Source organism: Candoia aspera, chromosome 5 (assembly GCF_035149785.1).
Source record: "Candoia aspera isolate rCanAsp1 chromosome 5, rCanAsp1.hap2, whole genome shotgun sequence".
Lineage (NCBI taxonomy): Eukaryota > Metazoa > Chordata > Lepidosauria > Squamata > Boidae > Candoia > Candoia aspera.
In genome coordinates, this window is record NC_086157.1 from 32,873,335 (window position 1) to 32,891,187 (window position 17,853).

The following is a 17,853-nucleotide window of genomic DNA, read 5'->3' on the forward strand; positions in this document are numbered from 1 at the left end:
TAGCTTTACCTAAACATTTTCTCAATATACAATTGTTTTATAAATGTCAAACTAAAGGTAACTTGATGATACCTAGAAAAGAGAATGACATGTCACTCCAATGATTTAAATACATTAGTAGGCAGAGTACCAAAATGCATAATACATGCAGTAGAATGATCAATCTTGTTTCTAATTAAACAGAATGGACAGTTTTCATTTCTAATTCATTCCTTAAATATAGGGGAGGGCAGCCCACTGTCACAAAGTCCTTGAAATCATGCTACCATTTGGTGTAGTAATACATGAATCTCTGTATATGTATTTGCCCTTTTCTTGATCAGCACCATAGGTTTCATGGCCACTGAAATCAGTTTTAAGTAAACAATTATTTAGACATGGAGGACACACTGAACAATTCTTTACATTATAATGAAAACATATAACTGGTTTAGCATGCAGTGGAGTGGAGAATCTTTATACCACAAGTTAATATCCTTCAAAACTTTCCTTCTGGTTGTGAATTCTATATAGTTCCAGTAAACCATTCCCTAGACTTTTTCAGATAATCCAGGAAAGCTGTGAAACAATGATCATAACTGCTACATGATTTATGAAGGGATAATAACCGAAATCTATTCAGGTACGATAGATAATCTTAAAGATATGGACGAGGAGGAAATTTAGCTTCCAGTTCTGAAGCGTAGAGGGTGATCTCTGCTTACAGGAAGGAAGGTAAGCAGGTATATATTAGAAGTGGAAACTGGACAGAACAATAAAAAAAGGATCTGATGTAGAAAATCTAGCACAGGAGAATTCTTACTCTTTATTACCTGGATATCTTCACTATGAAAATGTTTGAACAATGGGTCAATAGGTTCAGAAATACTCCTCTTTTTCTTTATTGTCTCAAGCATTGGCAAAACTTTCTTCCAATAATAAACACTTCGTCCAATGTATTCTCTTTGGTCATAGAAAGAATTGAGACTGCAGCCCTATGGAATAACACAGCGTAAATTATTCTTTATTAGTTATAATTCTTGTGACAGCTTAAATTATTCTTTATTAGTTATAATTCTTGTGACCTAGTTCACAATTCTCTTAAAATTCATAATTCTATCCACATTACAGAGATATGTATGAATATATGTGAATTATGCTCTTTTTAAGTCATCAAATGTAGACCTTGCTAGATATTTGTTGGAATCACTCATTAAATAAACTGCACTAAGAAAGTATCAATTACATTCTAATCTGGATTTACCATATCAGATCTAAACATCCCTGCATTTAAATGCATGAATTATACAAGTTTAAACAATAACTTTACATTTATAGAAAATGGCAACGGCCTACTTACTGTTTTAAGGAGACTTTTTGCCCAGTGCACTATCAGAGACGGTTGAAGACCATGTTTCCCTAGGGCCCTGAGGATGTTCAGTTCATGTTGAACTAAAAGTCTCACTTTTGCTGCTGTCCCAGGTCTGAAAAAAAGTATTGACACAGGAAATATTTCAGCTGTGTAATATTCAAATTACTGATTTCTCTTTGGCTAATGAGCCAATCCATTTTCAAATATAAACCAGAAATACAAAAATCAAACCAACAGCATTGAAAACCAGGCTTTCAATGAAAAGCCAGGCTTCTAATATCAAACCAAATTATTTATTTATGATGCCAGACCAATACAAATCTAGTATCAAAGTTCCAATAAAATTAAGAATTTGCTTGAATTGACCAATCTGGAAAATCGTGAGGAAGCAAGATCAAATGTTGGCCACTGAATAAAGGATACTATGGTACATCTACAAGAACATCTACAAGCCAGGCTACTTACACCGCTTGCTTATGAATGAGCGTATAAACGGCATCCCACCAGGCTCTTTGTCTTTCAGTACAAAGTTGCTTGCATATTGGCAGTGGTAGGAATCGAGGCTGATGTACAGTGTACCGAGTATTAAACTTCTCTTGTAATTGCAAGTGACTGGTAAATATTACCCCAAGTAGAAATACCTGTTCATAAAATACACATTAAATTGTACTAAAAATAGAGTATATGCTTATGATATGTTTAAAGGTTATTACCTTTAAAGCCCTACATGGCATAGGACCAGGTTACCTGAGGGACCATCTCATCCCCATAACATTGACCTGACCCACCCAGTCAGGCAGGGAGGGAATGCTATGGACCCCATCAGTAAAGGAATTTCATCTAGCGGGGTCCAGGAGGCGAGCCTTCTCAGCAGTGGCACCCGCCCTTTGGAATATCTTGCCCCTGGAGTTGAGACCAGTCTCCTTGCTCCCGGACTTCCGAAAGAAATTGAAGACCTGGTTCTGCCGCCTTGCTTGGGATGGGGAGGGTGACAGCTCCACCTGGGGGTGGCTGGCGCCACAGCACCCCCTACTGATTGTGGTTCCATCTCCGCTTGGATTTTATATTATTCTATTTACACTTTAGACTGTAACTTAGGTTGACATGTTTTTATTATTATTTTATTGTAAACCGCCCAGAGTCCCCCATTGGGGGAAATGGGCGGTGATATAAATTTAAATAATAAATAAATAAATCAAGAAAATATGTCAAGAAAACTCAATTTGGAAAACATTTTCTTACTTCAAGATCCAGCATACAAATTGATTCAGGAGCATTGGTTTCAAGCCGTGATGTTTCCTGGGGCAAATGGAAAAGTTGCTTTAGCCATTTACGAATGGCTGGCACAGCTGGTGCCGAATTCCACTGTAGACCAAGCCAAGTGATATGCTGGAGACTACCATCATGTGCTCTAATAGCACCTATGAAAGAAAGATTAAACCACTTGACTTCTGAAGACATATGGCACAATGTAAGAATACAGGAAAGAAATTAGTGTTGTTTTTACTTTAAAATTAACTTTAACTAGAGCTTAATTTAACTAGTTTATGTACCTTATATATGTAGCATACATTAAAAAATTAAGCACTCAAACCAAGTGGCTTACCAATATCATATCTAGCTAATTCTATGCATTCTGGTGCCTGTGCACCAACATTTTTGATATTGTCTGTCCCAAGAAGTGAGTTTTCTTTAGATGAAGCGTCCCCAAAGAGAGCATAAAATAAAGCAGACTGTCCACTCTCATTTGCAAATGACTCAATGATCTCTGTTAAAAAATCCTGCTTGCCATAGCTCAGGTTTAACAGCATATAGCCTGAAAAATAAAGATACAGTGATTAATTACAACAACAATAGAGTCTATTACACCAAAAACTACATTAGAACTCTGTAACTTGAATTCACAGACCTTAGCTTTTAAATTTATAATACTCTCAACATTAACAGGAAAGGAATATAAGCCTAAAAATATTCCAAATTGAACGTGATCTATTGTCACTGAGGGGATAAAGACTATCTCAAGATACTTAGATTTTTATCACTTTCTAAACCCACGAAATCATTTAAATTTTTATAGTTGTGACAATGATTTAAAATTTCTTCAACTGTCAACAATTGAATTGCATATCTTGCCTGACAATACACTGATTAATTTAACAAAACTGCTATTATAATTATTACCAGACTGGCTCTGTCGGTCACAGGCTAACATTTCCAACTTTTCTTGTTCAGCATGATCTCCTTTTATTAGTTTTGACTTTGGTCTAGGAACCTGTTAGAAATTAGACAAATATAAGGAATTCTCTTGGCAGAAAAATATATGGAAAAAATACATTTATTTTCTCTTCACAAACTTCAGATATCGAGACTTCCGGTAGGGACATGGAGGATTGAACAGCTGTGCTTGCAGGCTCAGCGGGCAGAACTGACAATGCAGCAATTTTTTCAGGCTCAGGCAGGTTTTTCCTGAAGCCCAGGAATGTTTTTCCGGAAAAAGGAAAACACCTGGAATCACCCCATCTTCCTCCAGACAGCTGCTTGCAGCCAGAAGATTGCAAACAGTGTTCGCGTTCGACTGGTAAGAGCAGCCGGGAGGCTGTGACGTCACCATTTCCAAGCCGCGCTGTAGCCTTAAAGGGACACTAAGACTGACCACCCCGTTTCTAAATCACCAAATTTATATTTCTTTTAAGTACGTGTACCTTAAGAGGGGCTTTCCACAGCAAGGAGAAGCAAGTTCTCTTGGTCTTATTGTTATTTTGGAGATCAATTTTTTTTAAAAAAATCTTTTTAAGTTTTGGATTTTGTTTTCCATTCAAATATTAAGGAGGATTGAGAGTAAATAACTGTCTCCCTGTTATTATTTTTGTACTAAATTTGAAGGTATTAGCATTTTCCTACATGTTGAATTGGCTGTTTTGAACTTTCAGTTTTCTGCTCCTACTTTCCCTGGGGAACTGTCTGCATACCTCACTTTCGCCTGTGAAAACACATTCCAGAATTCCTTCATATCTTCGACTGTCACTGGTTAAGCTCCTAGGGAGTGCCATAATCTACTGCTTGAGATATGGAGGATTTTAAACAGACTTTCTCTGATTTCCAACAAGATTTTTAACAGATTCTTTCTGATTCCTACCAAGTTTTTATGCAAGGCATTCAGGACATTGTGGAAAACATGAGGTCTAAAATGTGTCATCTGGTTGGGGATGTCGTGGATGAAACTGAGGAATTTAACGACGATAGAAATGTGTCTTCTAAGAGTGAGAGCAGGACTTCTGTAGAAATGCTGGATGAAGATCGGAGAGTCGAGTTGAAGAAATTAAAGGGAGAGAGCGAGTTGCAAGCCATAAGTGAAATTGATCTTCTGATGGAATGCCACGGAAAGGAAGGGGTTATTATGTATGGGAGGTCTTCTGAAGAGAAGTCAGAGTTTTTGAGGGGGCCAGCTGGGCTGTACGATTTTAAGAAAAAAGCTCTGTGTGCATTGTGGGGCTATGTAAATGCTCTGGTTTATTTTGAAGTGGGATAAAGGTTTAAGAATATTTAACTGGATTCCTTTCAGGGTTTCCCTGATTTAATTTATCTTTAACTATTTGGATTAAGATGATTAAGGTATAATTAAAAAATGTCTGGTTTTGGGTTTAATATGATTAAGGTTATTAAAATTGTTGTATTATCAAGTACAATGGCAGACAATATATATGTTTTTTAGTTTGATCTTTATTATAGTAGACAGGAGTGTATAGAATAGTAGTGGGAAGGAAATAATTAAATAAATGTTATCTTGGGGGGAAGTTGATTAGGAGGTTTATATTTTTTCTTTTCTTTTAATATAAGGGGAGGGAGCAACTGTATTTAGTGATTTTCATAATGTGCCAATGGAATGATTTATTGAAATAATGTGATTTTGGTTTAATATAGAGTAAGGGATTATGGAAAATTGTTGTATATCCTTGCTGTTAAAAGTCGGAAGTCACCTCTTTTTGTAATTTTGAAAAATTTTCTCATGTTTCTACACTTTTTTAGTTTTTTCTTTGTAGTTTTTTGTTTTTCTGTAGCTTTTATCTTTGCTTGAAACTTAATAAAATTCTTATATAAATAAAAAAACAAACTTCAGATATCTTGGACAGTCATAAAATTTGTCTTCCTACATTACGACCTGAAAACAAAACTCATTTTGATATTATGCTATATACCAAGAAGTTTACTGGATAAAGAATTATCTCAACTTCATGAAAAAGAATAGCATTTAGTACAATAAGGATTGCTTTTGCACTTGAAGACACTGACAGAACATTTAAAAATTAAATGAAGAGAGTCTAGAAAAGTCTAGGACATAGGGAACATAGAGGAAATGGAAGAGAAATCAAGAAAGACCAGATAAAAAAGTCTCGGGAAGAAATCCACATAGATCCAAGAAGAGGAGAAATACAGACAAGCCACACTCTTTTGCCTTTCATTCCATTACTTCATTTCATCCTGTTCTCCCCATCCCACCCCCATTTAGGTTGCATTATCCTTCCACAACCAGGAGATTCCTTTTTCTATACCTTCCTGGCAAACTATTTCTGAAAAGCTATTTCCTGTCTTTTCATCCTAGTCATTCTATTTGGGCACCAGAACAGTGTGTGTGCCTCAGCCTGGAAAAAGTATACAAAGAGGCAATCAGAAAAAAAAAATCCTCTTCGTGTTTCTAATTTTACTTCCAGATTGGAATATGCCAGTAAAAGATCCCTTTGAATCTTTCTCCAGCTAATTTTATCTGGTTCAGAGTCCTCTATAGATTGCAGATATTCCTACAAGAAATAAGTGGATGTGAATAAGAGCCTATTTCTTTAATTCCTACTCATATTGATACTTTTCAAGCTGCTGCCTTTCTATTTCTGTGGAAGAGAAATAATGGGCAGAGAAATGGAAATGGAGAAACCCTGATGTTGTTGAAAGATGCCTTTATGTGTACCATTGTGTAGATAGGTAATATCTCAATGTACCAACTTAGTAAGTATAACTAATCTCTAGTTTTTGGAAAAGAAAATGTACACAAGAATAGGAAGGACTGATCCAAGCTTTGTCCCCAACATTTCCACAGTATTACACAACACAAATCATGTAAATGATCAGAACAGAGATTTGCTTAAAAACAGTTTACCTGAAAAGCATGAAGATAACACAAAGCTGCAAGTTCAGAAACAGCTCTCCACTGCATCTCACTTTGCTGGGCCATTTTCAACAGCAGAGTTCCAGCATGCATATAGAAATGTCCTCTCATCTCCAGAAAAGTGACAGAAAGTTCATCACTTCCATCTGCATGTGGTTTTACTAAATGAAGTGCATGATCAAAGCTACAAAAAAAAAAAAACAGACAGTAACAAGTGAAAATAGCATTTGGTCACATTACAACAAATAAATTGGTTCAACATTGCAAATATGCAGAGAAAAGCATACAGTACTTCTCCCCCCCTTGAAAAAAAACATGACAAAGCCATCAATAAAACACAAAGGGTCTTTACTGAAGAGACAGCATTGAAACATAAATGCTTCTGAATGAAAAGGGACAGAATTTGAAGAGTTCTGTACTGATTATGCAAAGTGAAGTACCTTTCAAGGGATTCTCTACTTTCTTCTACATCTCTAGCAGAAAGTGTCATTACTACCAGATTAGAGTATGCCAGTAAAAGATCCCTTTGAATCTTTCTCCAACTAATTTTATCTGGTTCAGAGTCCTCTACAGATTCCAGATATTCCTACAAGAAATAATTCAAAGTAATAAACAACACCGTAATACTATTTAAACATCAGATCTTCATTACATTATATTTCATTATGCAAGGACAGACCTTATCTAATTAATTCACTCTGAATAAATACAGTAATCTTTAAATAAAGCAATTAGATATGCAGGTTACAGAAATAGTTTTTTTTTAAGGAACTTAAAGCTGACTTTTGGAACAAAACTGTGGTTCACTACTTCATTAAATGCCCAGGAAAGAAACAAAACTAAGGTTTGGGAAGAGTGTTATTCCCAACAGATTCATCTGAAACAATAAGGAATGCTAATATACTTTGTGCACTCCAGGAGATCCTTAATATCTACCGTAATACCTTAATGTCAACCACACCATACATCGCTGCAACAAAATTTCACCTTGGGATAAAGTAAAATATACTGGATCCCAAGCACTGCAAACAGGAAAAAAAAAAGCCACTAGACCCATTCCACAGATCTTCATAAATTCATTGATATGCAAGTTCTAGAGTTGTTTTTATGCTTTTGCTTGAGGCTGCAAAAATACAGTATCTCTGGCTATAAATTTAACCTTTCTTGCATAATGCTCTAAGACAGGCAGGCAATGGTGTTTTCCAGATATTTTATATTTCACCTCCATAAATCTCTTGTCATTTGGCCATATTAGTTAGAATAATTGGCAGTTTTAAGTTCAAAACATCTATAGAATATCAGACCATCCATGAACTGAAACACCTTCAGCATCTGGGAGGAAACATGAGGAATCATCACCACAATAAAAACTGTAGCTGTGTAAACCTAAGTCTATCTTTATTGCTTCATTACTTGCACAAACAAAAGCAATAATGTATGCTATAATATTTCCTAGCACAAAGGTTTTTCAATATCTATAAGAACACAAGTGAACAAACCTTAAATGTTTGAACAACACAGGAACACCATTCCAAATTTGACCGTAGGGATATTTTCTTCTCCGCTTCCTGGCAATGTGCCACAGCATCTCCAAGTCTTTTATTGGACAAGTATAATTTTACTAATCTGATATTAACATATACATCATCTGGTCTAGTATACAATTCTGTTTGAATCAAGTCAAAAAGCTGGTTCCACCCATTTTCACTTTTGCGATCCAAAAGGCTTTCCTGAATCAAAGATAAAAAAGGTAAAGAGCTTTAACATTGTAAAAGAACATTTGAAAAATAAATATAATTTTTGTTTCATTTTTCCAAAAAATTGCAGGGATAAGTATACTCATTTAGATATGTAGATTCTAATGCTGATTACAACATAAAAACAATTAAGGAATCCACTGCTGTTTGTTTAAAGATTTTAATATAACAACTGCTACGTAGCATTAGATTTGCTTTTTTAAAATTAGTAAAGAATAAAGAATCCCCAGACTGTACTTTTGATAAACTATTAGGTTATTGCCACACTTAATTTTGCATATAATCAACACCATCTAGAACTTCTGACCAAAACTTGTGTCTATCAAGATTCAAGCTGCACACAGTCAGTCAGTCAGTCAGTCAGTCAGTCAGTCAGTCAGTCAGTCAGTCAGTCATTAATTCATTAATTCATTCATTCATTCATTCATTCATTCATTCATTCATTCATTCATTGCCTGCTGCAATCTTGCAGCTATCAACGAATACAAAGTTACAATCAAACAGGAACTGGATTAGAGCAACATACAATCCAATCATAAAAAATATTACGAACAATATGTACAGGTGACATGACACTAAACACTTGTGGATTACATATCTATGTCATGTTACACACATATATACACAAAAAGATTACCTTCAACCGGAAAATTGAAGGACTTCCAGGAAAAAGTTTAGCTGCTCTCTCAACCCAATATTTTGCTCTTCCATCTGTAATGTCATTATTACATAACAGTTCCGCAATCTTCAATACAAGGTCTTTCTGTGTTGGATTCAATTCCACTGAACGCTAAAGCCCCAATTAAAATGATGAAATGCATGTTCAGTTATGTTTTGAAATATACACCAAGGTATTTAAGAGACTTTAAAAGTATTTGAATATGTGTAATTATGTTAGACTGAAACATAAAGGTAGAAAATAGGAATTAATATTAGGCAATCATTTTTCTTGTACAGTTTTACATCATAATAAATATAGTTTTACAAAATAATTCAAAACAGGAGCACATTCTTTTCCAGGCCAAGAGTCATGTGTAGCTACAAATGAAATATCAGGAGCCATGTGTGAAAGAGTAGACTGACCAGGAAAAAAAAATTCTAAATTAGACTTAATTTACTTACAGTTTAGTTTATTGTACCCCATGTGTTTCACATTTTTTTCTGTTGCACTTGTAAGATTTAGAGAGACTCTGAGACCTGCACTAAAAGCTTTGGCAAGCTATATACCACCAAGGGTAAACAAGAACTGAGGATCCACAAGATACAAATTTTCTAGGCTTGAGAAATATGCTTAATAAATCTTCCATGCTTGCAGTTATTAGCTCTTACAAACTCAGTTACATTATTTAGCCTCTGATTCAACTGACCATAAGATACTGGTGTAAGCAACCTGTCAAGAACTCCTGAATGGATCAAATGACTTTGCTGATTTGTGCAGGGCAGGGGGCAGTCTCCAGAGACTGTAACAGGCAAGTGTTTCAATTATATTCCTTGCCCGAGAGGACTAACAGCATTCTAGCTAAGCTAACAGGAGTTCGGCAGGGGAGTTCAACTGGAGAAAGGGAAGATCCAGGGAGGAGGAGAGACTGCGCTGCTGACGGATTGCTGACTGTAGTGTGTATGTTAAAAGCGCTACTTCTTGTACAGACCCTCAGCTGTATGGCATGGTGTACTGTTAAATATGTATGGTTCTTATGTTCGGTTAGTCTTAGCTGTTAATATCTGTTTACTGGTTTAGTTTTGATTGTTTTTATGCATTTATTTCTAATTAAGTGTTGTACGCCACCAAGAGTCACTTTTATGCGAGATGGGTGGCTATATAAATATGATAGATAGATAGATCAATATTAAATTGTAAACTGACTTCATTGGATGGAACTTTGCAATTACTATGCTATTCCAAATTGTACCATTCCTGATAAAAGCAAATAAAATAATACTAAACTCTTTAAAGCTTTATCTATGTTTAGGCACTGCCATTTCTGGAAGGAGCACAACATTTTATTGGGCATTAGGAATAAAAAAGACATGCTTAACAATTCTATGTTATCATTAAATGAAATATTCAAAATATATTTTATTATTTAAACATATAATAACCACTAACAGCAATGTAGGAAAAGCACCGAGTCATAATTTCTTACTTTATAACAGCCTACTGCTTTTTCAATATTATCTTCAGCTTCATACAGTTGTCCCAAGAATTTGTGTGCTTTGGGATCTCTTTCTTGGACACTGAGATATATAGATATATACCTTCAGAAAAACACAGCATGTTAACATTGTGACAGTTAATGACTAAATCAGTTCAGTCAGGACAAGCCATACCAATGTTTCGTAATTCCTCTTTAAATTAGAATTAGGAGCCCTTTTATGTACTGTAAGTCCAGTGATCCAAAATCATAGGACTTGACATGAAGCAATGTCTACCATTAATCTTACATATAGTAAAATGATAGCATATTGATATGGCTATTGCAGCATATCACTCACTATAAAAAAACCTAATTGAAAACTTGGGAACCCTCTCAATTAGTCAATCTTCAATAAAATCTTCAAAATACAGGCAAAGCCTCAATTTAACAGACTAATGGGAGCAAGAGTTGCCCATTAAAGATGAAGGTTCATTAAATAGCAAATGGGATTTTTCATGCCTGAAAACACACCCATAGATAAAAAAAGAAAAGGAATTCAAGCCACAGCCAAAGAATCACCATGATACATAAGCATTCAAGTGCTTCAGCAATCACAGGTAAAATACACTGGCATGCCAATGATATGTTGCAGCCATGAGACCGTGTGAAGGATGAGGATCAAATCTAAGAAACTCCGAAGCCAGAATGATCCCTGGTCTTATAGACCAGGATGACCCAGAAACCAGAGATTCTTCCAGAAGCAGTGAAGAAATCAGTGGCATACAGCACACTAAGCATTAGGCAGTTTCAAATGCAACACCATCCAGACCCAGCAGATTTTGTGTGTTAAATATGAAGTCTGTTAAATCAAAGGTTTACTATATAATCATGTGTTAAATCAACTATTTTGAAGAATGAATCTTTAAAGAGATTTATTACCTTTTAGCAAGTTCATATTCCTTTGCTTCATAATACAACTTAGCAAAAAAGAATCCTTTCATGGATTTCTAAAAAGAAACAAGTAATTTCTATTAAAATATTGCTTTTGGTTCAAAAAATGGAAAATTCAGAATTCTATGCACATATTCCTATTTTAAGTATTGTAAGACATACACATTCTACAATAAGAAAGTAGCTTGAGTTCAACCCTAAATCTTTTAAGAGCTGCATTCAGATATTTGAAAGAAATTACAAGCAATTAGATTTGGATAAAATTTTAATTTCTGTTCATTGCTATGCCTTTTTAAAGTGTTTATATAGATCAGATTTTCTTCCTCTAAAGTTTATTCTTTATTAATCTGATTTAGCAGCAGGTACTTCAACAAAGGATTGTTACCTTGTCGTGGTGCTGGAGCTTGAGCACCTCAATGATGCCATGAGCTAAACCGTGAAGGGCCACCCAAGACGGGAAGGTCATGACAGAGAGGTCAGACTAAATGCGATCCCTGGGGAAGGTAATGGCAACCCACCCCAGTATTCTTGCCATGAAAACTCAATGGATCAGTACAACCACAGATATGTCGGTATACCATCGGAAGATGAGACCCCCAGGTCGGAAGATGGTCAAAATGCTACTGGGGAGGAACAGAGGATGAGTTCAACTAGCCCCAGACGTGATGACACAGCTAGCTCAAAGCCGAAAGGACGGCTAGCGGCCGACGGTGCTGGTGGTGAACGGCGAATCCGATGTTCTAAGGATCAACACACCATTGGAACCTGGAATGTAAGATCTATGAGCCAGGGCAAATGGGATGTGGTTATTGGTGAGATGTCAAGGTTAAAGATGGACATTTTGGGCGTCAGTGAACTGAAATGGACTGGAATGGGCCACTTTGCATCAAATGACCACCAGATCTACTACTGTGGACAAGAGGACCACAGAAGAAATGGAGTAGCCTTCATAATTAATAGTAAAGTGGCTAAAGCAGTGCTTGGATACAATCCAAAAAACAATAGAATGACCTCAATTCGAGTTCAGGGCAAGCCATCTAACACCACAGTGATCCAAATATATGCCCCAACCACAGATGCTGAAGAAGCTGAAGTAGAGCAGTTCTATGAGGATCTGCAGGACCTACTGGACAACACGCCTAAAAGAGATGTTATTTTCATCACGGGAGACTGGAATGCTAAGGTGGGCAGTCAGATGACACCTGGAATTACAGGTAAGCATGGCCTGGGAGAACAAAATGAAGTAGGACATAGGGTGATAGAATTTTGCCAAGACAACTCACTCTGCATAACAAACACTCTCTTCCAACAACCTAAGAGACGGCTTTATACGTGGACTTCACCGGATGGACAACACCGAAATCAGATTGACTACATCCTTTGCAGCCAAAGGAGGCAGACATCTATATAGTTGGTAAAAACAAGACCTGGAGCTGACTGTAGTTCCGATCACGAACTTCTTCTTGCACAATTTAGGATCAGACTAAAGAGATTAGGGAAGACCCACAGAGCAGCTAGATATGAGCTCACTAATATTCCTAAGGAATATGCAGTGGAGGTGAATAGATTTAAGGGACTGGACTTAGTAGATAGGGTCCCGGAAGAACTATGGACAGAAGTTCGCAACATTGTTCAGGAGGCGGCAACAAAATACATCCCAAAGAAAAGAGAAAACCAAGAAGGCAAAATGGCTCTCTGCTGAGACACTAGAAGTAGCCCAAGAAAGAAGGAAAGCAAAAGGCAACAGTGATAGGGGGAGATACGCCCAATTAAGTGCAAAATTCCAGAGGTTAGCCAGAGGAGATAAGGAATTATTTTTAAACAAGCAATGCGTGGAAGTGGAAGAAGACAATAGAATAGGAAGGACAAGAGACCTCTTCCAGAAAATCAGAAACATCGGAGGTAAATTCCAGGCCAAAATGGGTATGATCAAAAGCAAAGATGGCAAGGACCTAACAGAAGAAGAAGAGATCAAGAAAAGGTGGCAAGAATATACGGAAGACCTGTATAGGAAGGATAACAATATCGGGGATAGCTTTGACAGTGTGGTCAGTGAGCTAGAGCCAGACATCCTGAAGAGTGAGGTTGAACAGGCCTTAAGAAGCATTGCTAATAACAAGGCAGCAGGAGACGATGGCATCCCAGCTGAACTGTTCAAAATCTTGCGAGATGATGCGGTCAAGGTAATGCATGCTATATGCCAGCAAATTTGGAAAACACAAGAATGGCCATCAGACTCGAAAAAATCAACTTACATCCCCATACCAAAAAAGGGAAACACTAAAGAATGTTCAAACTATCGAACAGTGGCACTGATCTTACATGCCAGTAAGGTAATGCTCAAGATTCTGCAAGGTAGACTTCAGCAATTCATGGAGCGAGAATTGCCCGATGTACAAGCTGGGTTTAGAAAAGGCAGAGGAACTAGGGACCAAATTGCCAATATCCGCTGCATAATGGAAAAAGCCAGGGAGTTTCAGAAAAACATCTATTTCTGTTTTATTGACTATTCTAAAGCCTTTGACTGTGTGGACCAGAACAAGTTCTTAGCGGTATGGGGATACCAAGTCATCTTGTATGCCTCCTGAGGAATCTGTATAACAACCAAGTAGCAACAGTAAGAACAGACCATGGAACAACGGACTGGTTTAAGATTGGGAAAGGAGTACGGCAGGGCTGTATACTCTCACGCTACCTATTCAACTTGTACGCAGAACACATCATGCAACATGCTGGGCTTGAGGAATCCAAGGCTGGAGTTAAAATCGCTGGAAGAAACATTAACAATCTCAGATATGCAGGTGATACCACTTTGATGGCTGAAAGCGAAGAGGAACTGAGGAGCCTTATGATGAAGGTGAAAGAATTAAGTGCAAAAGCTGGCTTGCAGCTAAACCTCAAAAAAACCAAGATTATGGAACCAGGTTGATTGATAACTGGCAAATAGAGGGAGAAAACGTAGAGGCAGTGAAAGACTCTGTATTTCTAGGTGCAAAGATTACTGCGGATGCTGACTGCAGTCAGGATATCAGAAGACGTTTAATCCTTGGGAGAAGAGCAATGACAAATCTCGATAAAATAGTTAAGAGCAGAGACATCACGCTGACAACAAAGGTCCCCATAGTTAAAGCAATGGTGTTCCCCGTAGTAACATATGGCTGCGAGAGCTGGACCATAAGGAAGGCTGAGAGAAAGAAGGAAGATCGATGCTTTGGAACTGTGGTGTTGGAGGAAAATTCTGAGAGTGCCTTGGACTGCAAGAAGGTCAAACCAATCCATCCTCCAGGAAATAAAGCCAGACTGCTCACTTGAGGGAATGATATTAAAGGCAAAACTGAAATACTTTGGCCACATAATGAGAAGACAGGACACCCTGGAGAAGATGCTGATGCTAGGGAGAGTGGAGGGCAAAAGGAAGAGGGGCCGACCAAGGGCAAGATGGATGGATGATATTCTAGAGGTGACGGACTCGTCCCTGGGGGAGCTGGGGGTGTTGATGACCGACAGGAAGCTCTGGCGTGGGCTGGTCCATGAAGTAACGAAGAGTCAGAAGCGACTGAATGAATAAACAACAAAAAGCAGCAGGTACCCACCATCTGAAAATGTGATCATTCCAGCTTTCTGCTTTTTAAATCTTAACCAATTTAAAAAGTCAGATGAAAAGTTATCTGGGGGTACCCCACAAGCACAGATAACAAAAACTCAATTTTTAAATTCCCCTATTCACCTCACTCAAGAGAACACTTACTTAAAGCATAAGATTTTTTTTTAACCCGTTCAATCATGTCCGATTCTCAGAGACTGCCTGGAAAAGTCCCTGCAGTTTTCTTGGCAAGGTTTTTCGGAAGTGGTTTGCCATTGCCTCCTTCCTAGGGCTGAGAGAAAGTAACTGGCCCAAGGTCACCGACCTGGCTTTGTGCCTAAGGTGGGACTAGAACTCACAGCCTCCCGGTTTCTAGCCTGATGCCTTAACCACTACACCAAACTGGCTCTCAAAACAAAGCATAAGATACACATCATTTAAGCACTAAACAACCTAAAGAAATATTCCATGTGATGTGATTTATTATAAGTTAGGGCTAGCAAATTGATGTTACAAACATCTAGATAGCCACTAGCAAAGAGTTACAATATTCTGTACCTTTTGCTGACATAAAATTGTTGTCTGGATTTTACAGTGCAGATTTGGTAGCCCTACTGGGTCATTTTGAATGTGTTAGTTACAAGTATCTTTTTTACACCATCATATGCAAGATATATTCTGATTTTAGATCAAAGACTCATATTCTTATTTTATGTCATCTTATTTTCTGTTAATTTTTAAAATCTAGTTTAGCGGTTCTCCAACCATTTTGGGATGCCAGATAGATTTAGAATTATCAGATACTGTTATGGGCAACCTCACAAAATGGCTGTCATGGCTGCTGTAGCCAAACACCCATTATCCAAAGGCAAACTGATGAGGGTGTTTCCAACTGCTACCCATCCTCTCAATATTCTCTCTACAAACCCTGGTTACTTTTGTCTTCTTTCTTGAGAAGTCATATCAGCCCTTCAGGGTAGACCGGGTCAGGAAACAGACACCACAAGCAATATTAGAATTCTATTTTATTGATATAAGCTATAACAGAATCTTGAAAGCCTGTCACTTTCTCCTTCCCTCCCTCTTATACCAGAAAGTCAAGGCAAGGCAATCTTGAGTTTCCTCCTCACACCTTCCTGTTTTCCCAGGCAAGTTCATGTTTTCCTAATGACTGCCACATATCTTCTTCAAGGCCATCTCATTTCCAGATGGATGCACTTTCAAGGAAAGCATTAGGTTGTAACCACCTACCACGTTATTGTCTAATAATTCTATAGCATCTTTTTATGCTTAAATATGAAATTATGCTTTGAAGCATAACAACACTCCATTTTTTAAAAAAAAAGTTAAAGAAACAATAAGAAATAGATGGAATAGGCAATCTGGGTGATGCCAAGGGTCACCGAACTTACAGATGAATGCCGTATTATCTACCCAGAATCTACTTGCAAACATTTTTAAAGTGATAACTAGTTGGGGGAAAATAGTTCCACTGCGTAATACAAGTCTAAAAGGGAGAGAAGTAGATCAACACTTGGTTATGGCTAAAGGTGATGCACCAATCTAGTTCTCTGGCCATTATCACCTGGCCTGGCCAATGCCAACTCCAAGACAGTCCCCCAGAGGTTGGGTCACTTTACTGAAGATTGGTTGCAAAACAATACCTCCAGTGTTTCTACCTTGTCTCAGTTATTTACTGTTATTTGTCTAGGAACAGTTTATCTACAAATCAAGAATGTCATAGCATGAAGATGACATTTTACAGCAGTTTCACGTTGCAAGATGCACAGAGGATGAGACAGCCATACCCCAGTGTCCACAGAAAAAACAAACAATCATCTTGTAGGACTGACCTTCTCAGGACTGAAACTACTGCAACCCTACATCCCCAAAGCCACCCTGAATGGATGGGTACCATATCTGTTATCATTAAAAGTTCAGACAAATCAACAGAATGTCACTCGTCCCTTCGCTACTAGGAAAATCGCCCACTAGGGTCATATTAGAAACTCAATTAATGAGTGAAACTTTTGCTTTGCTGTTTCTGGATTGCTGCATCACCTGCGCTTTTGCTTTCTAAACTAATGAAGAGAGATTTCTATATCATTAGATCAGTAAGAGCCCCACTGAGTTCAAAGCCCAGTATTAGAAACTTTCATTAGTCACAGACGACTACCCCGGTTTAATCCCTGAAAGAAGCGGCACGAGGGTCGCTTCCGCCCCCAACCGCCTTCCATCTCACATGAGCCGCAGCGCCAGGTCTCCGGCGCACATGCCGGAGCTCGTCCGTTAATTGGACAGCTGCGAAACAGGCCGCCGGGAAACCCAATCACCGGCCGCCTTTGAACGACTTAAGAACGTTGGGGGGGGGGACAAGGTAAGGAGAGCACCCGCCTCCACATGTCTCCCCTCACTCACCTCCTTCGGCGAAGGGGTCGAGGCCTGTAAGGAGGAAACATAGCGGTCGACTTCCGCCCTGTTGCGCCTCATCATGGTGGCGACCGAAAGCAGCCCGGCAGCGGCCAGGCCCCCGTGTCCTTCTCGGCAGACGACGCCGAGCGGGGGATCCCAACTGAGCCGGAACTAGACTGAAAGCAATCACCTCTCCCAGAATGGTGACGCCACCAGGCGCGCTAGCTCGCGCAGAACTAAATACCGCTGTTGCGTCAGTGGGGCCGCGACGGAAAGGAGACGGGAAAGAGCGGAAGTGACTTAATAACAGGATCCGGATTTAGCTTCATAGAGATAAAAAAAATTAAAGACACTCAGTTTGCCTCATACATCTACCACAGGCAGAGGCATGATGGGAGCGAAACTTCCGTGTTTGGGGAGAGAAATGAGAATTAACGTTTGGAAACGATAGCGAAATCCAGGAATTTGAAGAAAGCTGTCTCTGAACAAAAGTGTGATGCCCATAT

The 17,853-nt window shown here is 38.2% G+C and overlaps 1 protein-coding gene across 2 annotated transcripts in view; it reads right to left on the reverse strand.

The window, feature by feature from the left end:
* The window catches only part of RGPD4 (RANBP2 like and GRIP domain containing 4), a 41,787-nt gene extending 24,218 nt beyond the window's left edge, over positions 1-17,569 (reverse strand). Inside the window, exons 1-13 of one of the 2 annotated variants that reach the window (XM_063304910.1) lie at positions 17,354-17,569; positions 11,341-11,408; positions 10,411-10,522; positions 8,904-9,056; positions 8,009-8,239; positions 6,950-7,095; positions 6,501-6,693; positions 3,533-3,623; positions 2,958-3,167; positions 2,594-2,772; positions 1,817-1,992; positions 1,340-1,463; positions 813-974 (exon numbers count right to left, since the gene is read on the reverse strand). In XM_063304910.1, the coding sequence (XP_063160980.1) occupies positions 813-974; positions 1,340-1,463; positions 1,817-1,992; positions 2,594-2,772; positions 2,958-3,167; positions 3,533-3,623; positions 6,501-6,693; positions 6,950-7,095; positions 8,009-8,239; positions 8,904-9,056; positions 10,411-10,522; positions 11,341-11,408; positions 17,354-17,428 (1,920 nt within the window). In that variant the 5' untranslated portion in view covers positions 17,429-17,569. The remainder of the gene's footprint in view (positions 1-812; positions 975-1,339; positions 1,464-1,816; positions 1,993-2,593; positions 2,773-2,957; positions 3,168-3,532; positions 3,624-6,500; positions 6,694-6,949; positions 7,096-8,008; positions 8,240-8,903; positions 9,057-10,410; positions 10,523-11,340; positions 11,409-17,353) is intronic. The other variant, XM_063304909.1, reaches the window with a different exon arrangement.
* Between the last annotated feature and the right edge of the window lie 284 nt (positions 17,570-17,853).